The sequence below is a fragment of the Triticum urartu genome, chromosome 7A (assembly GCF_056163025.1).
Source record: "Triticum urartu cultivar PI428250 chromosome 7A, HENAU_Tu73, whole genome shotgun sequence".
NCBI lineage: Eukaryota > Viridiplantae > Streptophyta > Magnoliopsida > Poales > Poaceae > Triticum > Triticum urartu.
In genome coordinates, this window is record NC_141879.1 from 737,141,204 (window position 1) to 737,148,205 (window position 7,002).

Here is a 7,002-nt window from a genome sequence, read left to right on the forward strand (position 1 = left end):
CCCAAAACAAAAATGAGCATCCATCTTCCTACACACATGATGATGTTCGACATGAGATACCGCAATTGAACCAAAGAATGAGCTATCAAAATGAGCCGAATGAAAACAACACGTACCCCATCGTTTTCGCATTTGAAGAACACCCATCCGGGGTGCTTCGGCGTGCCCGAAGTTAGCCGCAGCACTGTCTGCGTGCAGTCGTCGCACTGTATGAGCGGCATCGGCGAGCCACAAAGCCGCTGCATGAGCGCCGAGCCCGGTGGAGGGCCGGACGAATCCATGCCCGCAAACCGTCGATGGCGGCGGGAGGACGAACTACCTGCATGTGGCGATGCGACCTTGTCGGGGCTGCGGGAGATGCTCCCCGACCATTCCATCGCCTGGCGCAGTCACCGGTGGCCGGAAAAGCCAAATCCGGCGGCCCGCGATGAAGGGCCGCAGGTCCGCAACTTTTCGGCCCACCGACATAGGAGGGGGGAGGGGAACCTTGTGCGTGTGGCGGCCTTTCGGCGTGCTCCCGCCGGCTGCTTTCGCCGGAATCTTGGGCGGCGGCCCGACGGCGGGGCGAGGGGTAGAGGGAAGGTGGTTGGTGTGGAAAAGTGCAGGCTGAAATGTCCTTCCCACTAGCCGCTTCCGCTTATATGCAGGGCACACAGGGGCGACGGGGAAACCCGCGTACGCTTATATGCAGGGCACGCAGGGGCGATGGGGAAACCCGCGTACGCTTATATGCAGGGCACGCAGGGGCGACGGGGAAACCCGCGTATTCACGGATTGGGGTCGAGATTTTATCGTGCCCCTCAATTTATTTTGCGGGGCGGCCGCGTTTGCGGGGTCTGTTCGGGCGGGATCTTCCGCGCGGACCCGTATTTTGGCGGTTATTTTGTGGGTTAGGGCTTTTTGCGGGGTCTGCTAGAGTTGCTCTAAGTTGGGGTTGCCTCCTCCGATCAAACACAAACAGCAAAAAATAGAACCAACCCAACTTGAATACGCCCTTCCTCTTTGCAGCATTCTTTTCTCTATGTACATACAGATCCCATCTCCACCATCCCTACCATTGCAGGATAATTCTTCTTTCTTTCTTTCAAAACACATGTTCGAAAATGACCTTCGAAACATGTCTATCGAATACATGGCGAGGGCAGTTAGCCGCGTAGTAACAGCTCCTCACGACGCTCAACAAGGTCCGCTTCGTCTCGCTGCTCGCCCCATCGTCATGCGTCTGGAGAAAGTTCTGGGTGAGTTCCTGCATGCCAGCCTCGATTTTCTCATCCATGTGGCTCATCGCCGCCTCGTTAGTTTCGGTGTCCTGTAAATAAATTGCATAGTTAGTTCAATAGATGCACCATATGTGCCATGTTTCTAATGAATGCCACGATGGATTGTAGCGCCGACTTAATAGAAGTTATTATAAGTTAAATTACAAGCCAAAACTAGCATGAGATCCCTTGAGTAACCAAGAAAGAGTGAGAACAATTCAATGATTTGTCATTGTGTTCATTTCTTGAAATCAGGAAAACACCATCAACCATGTATCACATAGTTCAATAGAAAATATGGCAAGAAAACTATTTCAGCGTAAAAGGGCTACCTGAGAAAGTAACATCTTGTGGTGAAGGTTGTCACAAATAGAGGACGCAAGTTGAATAAAGCAAGCACCATCCTTGCTGTTTATCATCGATGATGCTTCACCGGTTCGTCCACCACAAATCTCAATAATTTTGACTAGAAGCAAAAATGTTTGTTTATCGTGAACCATGCACGACCCTGCTTGAATAACACTTGAATCGTATGTGTCATCCTCTCTATTTATCAGTTGCATCATCCATTCAATCCACTAGAGGTTCAAAGAAATATATTAGAATTTTACCAAAGAGAACATTCTAGTAATTAGTAACTAAAAAAAACAGGTGCAATTGCTTGTCCAACTTACAGCGCAGCGTAACAAATTGTTGATGTACATTGGTCCTTCACCAACAGGTAGTGTCTCTTGTGCCAATAAATCAATAAACTGCTGAAGTACCCCCACAAGAATGTCCTCTTTTGCATCTCCTTTACGCCTAGATGGACAAATTGTGTCATGTAAACCATATTAAAAAAATGAGAAGACATTATAATGAAAGTCGATGTTTTTCTAATGGCACAGTGATGGATTAAATAGTACTAGTGTTTAAAGATATTACATCATCCCTTGTTAAGCAAAAAATATTACGTGACATCACGCAAAGTAAAATAAAGCTATATATGCAAGTTTGAAGGTCTTAATTTCTAAGAGAGTGGGTTTTATGTTTGCATCATAATTGACCACTGGTGGAAATCATCTACCAAATTACTAGTATTAGTTTGCTATTTTTCATATCAAAAGAACAATTAGTCAAAGGGATCCAATTAAGCATGTAAATATTTATCATTTGGCGTGATAGTTTAGATTGAGCAGCAATGCTCAGTTAATGTGCTCACCATGATATAGTACTATTTCCTTCATGGAGACCTCCGTGCATAAACCGTTCCATCATTTCATTACCCGATAAATCGCTATGAAGATATTTAGTAATAATGTTGGCCAGCACTGAGACCTTGGCCCATGCAAGTCGCTCTGTGGCACGGCTTGGTTCGAAAATGCAAGCGGCAGCTAGAAAATAAGCTCTCAGAACATCTCTTAAAGCCACCCCAAAAGTCTCGAGGCCATTCTCAATAAACCACCTAAATACATAGAAAGACATATTATATGCAAGGAAAATGAGACATAATTAACAAAATATTATGTGAGATTAATGCGTACTTTTGTAGGCCATGCCACTCAAGCTGATGTTGGACTTGGCAGCGATTGAAATCACGCTTTGCCAATTCAAGATAGGTGTTGTTGTTCACAAGTGGCATCCTGCCAAAGCCATTCAGCATATCAACTCTGGGATCTTTCCTCAAGAAGTATGGAATGAACCAATTGTCAGAATTTGACGATTTTTTACCTGTAGAGTGTCTTTCCAATCCAGACATCATTCTCACCACCATATTGATCTAGGTAGGCCCTTGCTTCTACACGCGGTAAGCTTGCATACCATGGGAAGTCCAGTGTATATTTTACCTATAATCATAAATAAAGGTATTTATATTCTTGTTCGTATCCAGATAAGGTTATTTTGTTTCACAAAAATAAGATAATAACTTTTTTAAAATATGATAACAAGAGAGTGTTTAAAATAGTCATGTTATATATGAAAATATCAATTATAATTCTTTAGGGGCTTTGAAAAAAATTAACTAGCAAGTGTCATGAGCAATCAAGCCAAAGATTGTGAGAGTTATGTTTACTTCCTAATCCATCTAAACCGATTGATTGGCAGGATGGACATGTTTAATTACCTCGCCTGGTAGATCCTTAGCAATGATCCATTTGTCCCGAATAGTGCCCTGGGCTTCCCTTTCTCTAAGGAACTCATACGAGAATCTCCCTGCACGCTGCAACACATCCTCTCCAGGGAATCTTAGCTGAGAGGCCCTGTTCAGGTTGTACATCCCAGTGACTGCTTGCGTTGATTGCCCCGCGAAACAGAAGAACTCCCCGTCCTTCTCAAACTTCTCAAATACACCTGCGAATGAATCAGCATCAGTTTTGTGTGTGACGCGACAAAATTATCATTAGACTCTACAGAGTATGTACAGCATGATACAATCATCGGATTCACAGGGAAAAGGGGGTCGTACTCGGCGAGACGGTGTATCCATGCAGCCGCAGCAGCCGGAAGGCCATGGCTGTGTCATCCACGTCTCTTACAGCGGAGTTCCTTGCCCAGCAAATCCCGTCTTCAGTCCAGTGGCTACAGCATCAGTAAAGAAGTTAGAAGGAACTTTCCCCATGAAGTGACGAATAGTTTAAGCACTATCAACAAGGCACAGTTATGGATGAGAAAGTAAACCTGTGGACATAGTCCAAGCACTGTTTAATTTCTTGCTTGAAGTAGCGCGAGATTCCAAGACGCTCCAGCCGATCGACGACCCAGATGTGTTCAAAGAGATCGACCGGGTAAACATTGGGAACTGAAATGTGCCAATCAAGGTGAACAATGCACACAGGATCAGGAATTGCCAAAAAAAGAACTCAATCCCATCCAATATCAGTGCAGTTAATGGTCATGGATCTCTTACCTCCTCCATTGAATTTCTTGACGATTCTGTCGATGTACTCGAAGCATTTTGCGTCACCAGTTTGCTTGAGAGCAAAGGCTGTAGCCGAAGGAGAATAGAGGAAGGACCCATCACTAGACTGGAGCCTGAGGATCTTGTGCCAGTCCACCCCGGGCATACCTTCAAGGGAATGCAGGATCGTCGTTGGAATTCTGTGCATCATCTCCATCGGAATCCTACTCGAGTAATTAATAATTAATCAGGAAACATGTTAAGTAATCTGCATCTCTAGCAGGACTGATGCAGAGGGCAGGGGTGGTCCTCCTTTTCTAAAGAAAAATAAAATCTAGGAGGACTGGAGCACAATAAGGGGTGCCTACCTCTTGAGCTTCACTTCTCTGTTGGCATATATGCGCTGCAGAGCATGGTGATCATACGGGAACCCAATGCCCAAGCTCTTGGCCACGTCCAGGAGAGAAGGAAACGCAATCTCGAAGCCGATGGGCATCGACTCCAGGTCTTCCTCTGCTAGCCTCCACATGTTCTCTTCCAGAAAAGAGAGCCCTGAAAAGAAAAACGGAATGCATCGTGCGTACATTTAGTTGAAAGACCCCGCTGCATTTGGTACTTTAGCAGAGCAGCTGAGTGTATTGGTTTGTAGATTTGCATTACCTCTACTGCATTTATCAGGGCCAAGAGACCACTTTGTGAGAGCCACGACACAGGCAAGGGTGTTGGTGATCCGGTCATAGGCGGAGAACAGGGCAGCGTCTCCCCAGGAGCCGTCTGGGAGCTGGTTGTCGAGAATCCACCGGAGGGTGGCGGGGAACTGGGGGCTATCGCCGTCATCGAGCCTCGGCACCAGGGCGACCCAGGCAGTGTCGTATGCCGACACGCTGATCTCACCGTCACTCATCGATCCCAGCATCATCCTCACTTGGTTGACCAGTGGCTGCCCAAACTCCGCCCCAGGAATCACACAGTAGTCGTCGAGGTCACATGGTTCCTCGGTCCGTTCTAGAATCTGAATATCATTTCTGACAAGGTTTGTTTGCAACCCTGCAGGTACATCGAAACACACGAATGATTAAATGTATCCAGCGTAAGACATGACATCATTTTGAAGTAACGAGAACAATAATGCCTCGAAGTGCATTAACACGCTTTGAAATTTCAGCTCCAGGTCCAACTTTACGTGATTGTAAAATTAAATTCAAGCTCCACTCTATACAGCTTGAGATTGGGTTAAGTTCTGCTAGGATTTTATTAGCTGATAAAAGAACGATGGCGGTGACATATTATAGTACTGACGGCAACAAGAACAAAAGTATGTCGAGAATATTTCTATCATCATATTTGACTTTAAACTGCAGAAGCATTCTTTTCTATAGTTGATGCTTTGGGATCGGAAAGAAAGCTAGATCCTTGCTATAAAGTGGAATTCATATAGGTTTGGGTTCCTTCTCTTCATGAGGCCAAAAAGCCATAAGCGTCACTGACGGACTGCTTATTCTTGTCTCACCTACTAATTAACGTGGTGTGTGCTCCAAAAATCTGAATCCTACCCCTCTCTTGTATACCTTTTTATCATGTTTCTGTGCACTCTGTCAATATCTTTGTGGCTCTCTTGCCGACTAATGGCATGCCGTGTCGTTTTATGGACAAGGACCTATAGGAGTTGACGGATTATTTGTTCTTGTCTCGCCTACTAATTAACGTGCTGTGTGCTCCGAAAATCCGGATCATGCTCCATCCCGATTCATTGACGGATCATCTGTTCGTGTCTCACCTGCTAATTACGTGTGTTATAATTGGTATAGCACGTACCGACTCACCGGAGGCCCTTCTGTCCTCTGGTAAACTTGTAGCAGTATGTGTAATTGTGCTCCAAATAGGATAGTGGTGTGGCGTGTACTTGCTAAAGAGGAACATAACACAAAGGACTCAAACAATATATGTACTCGTTAAGTGCCTACTGCTTGGAGTACATTGGCTGGCATAATGGCAGATAGCAAAACAACAAACGGAGACAACAGGAGACGGCCGGCTGAGATTACTTAGTAAGTTAGTAATGTATACGGCGCTTGCCCGGTGCTAGCTAGATGTAGATAGTAACACTAAAAGCCAGTGTGGAGAGAACATAAGCATAAAACAGAGACAAGATCATCGGGTCCCAGCCCAAGTCAAGGCAACAATTAATACCTTTAGCACTGGATACGCTGGTGGCCTGCGCAATCTGGAGAGCGACGCGTGAGCCGGCGGTTTCCACAAGGGCAGCATCTCCTTTGCCGCTGAAACGGCATGGACCTGATTGTTCAAAGAGAAAGTGATCAGAGCCATTCTTGCGACAAGTACCCATGTCGGTTCCATTCCAAATTCAACACAGGATGGCCGACACTTATGGTAGCATTCACATAATTAACCGTGGTACGCATAAAACATGGTATCACAGGGGGGAAACCAGGGCCGCGCAAGAAAAGCATGATAGAAAAAGCGACATCGATCGAGCACCTTTGACGGCGAGGGCGCGTGGTCGCGGTCCGTTGGCGGCGTAGCCCGATGGCACCCACGCCGGCGGCAATAGGTGGAGCTGCATCCTGGCCGCGGCAATGCACGTTCCTCAATCGGCAATGAACACCACTCCTCCAATCCCTCCCGACGATGAGTGTTAAGGGTGATGATTGGTTGTTGATAATGATGAAGATGAAGATGAAGCAAAGAAGGGGTGAGGGGTGGCAGCTAACGAATGAGCGAAAACGAGGAACGGCGCGAGGGTTACTCGGAGGGGCGTGTATGTGTGCCGTGCGGTGCAATGCATATATAGAAGGGCATAAAGAAGTAAGGAAACGGGAGAGACGGGGCGTGGGAGAAAGGGAA

At 46.2% G+C, this 7,002-nt stretch overlaps 1 protein-coding gene across 1 annotated transcript; it reads right to left on the minus strand.

Annotated features, from left to right (window-relative positions):
* Positions 1-968: 968 nt before the first annotated feature.
* Positions 969-7,002, minus strand: LOC125524309 (ent-copalyl diphosphate synthase 1, chloroplastic). The gene is made up of 14 exons (XM_048689381.2): positions 6,637-7,002; positions 6,328-6,432; positions 4,798-5,184; positions 4,506-4,689; positions 4,147-4,361; positions 3,918-4,038; positions 3,706-3,818; positions 3,364-3,590; positions 2,970-3,085; positions 2,783-2,881; positions 2,461-2,703; positions 1,934-2,060; positions 1,592-1,837; positions 969-1,309 (listed from the first exon to the last, which is right to left on the minus strand). Exons 1-14 carry the CDS (start codon positions 6,719-6,721, stop codon positions 1,085-1,087), a joined length of 2,493 nt encoding a protein of 830 aa, XP_048545338.2. The 5' UTR covers positions 6,722-7,002; the 3' UTR covers positions 969-1,084.

Bases quoted from the DNA above. Each gene is read 5' to 3' on its own strand.
- LOC125524309 (XM_048689381.2), bottom strand. From the start codon at position 6,721: ATGCAGCTCCACCTATTGCCGCCGGCGTGGGTGCCATCGGGCTACGCC. The intron at 4,690-4,797 runs GTAATGCAAATC...TTTTCTTTTCAG, and splicing joins CCCTGATAAATGCAGTAGAG to GGCTCTCTTTTCTGGAAGAG. The intron at 1,310-1,591 runs GTAGCCCTTTTA...ATTTATTTACAG, and splicing joins ACAAGATGTTACTTTCTCAG to GACACCGAAACTAACGAGGC.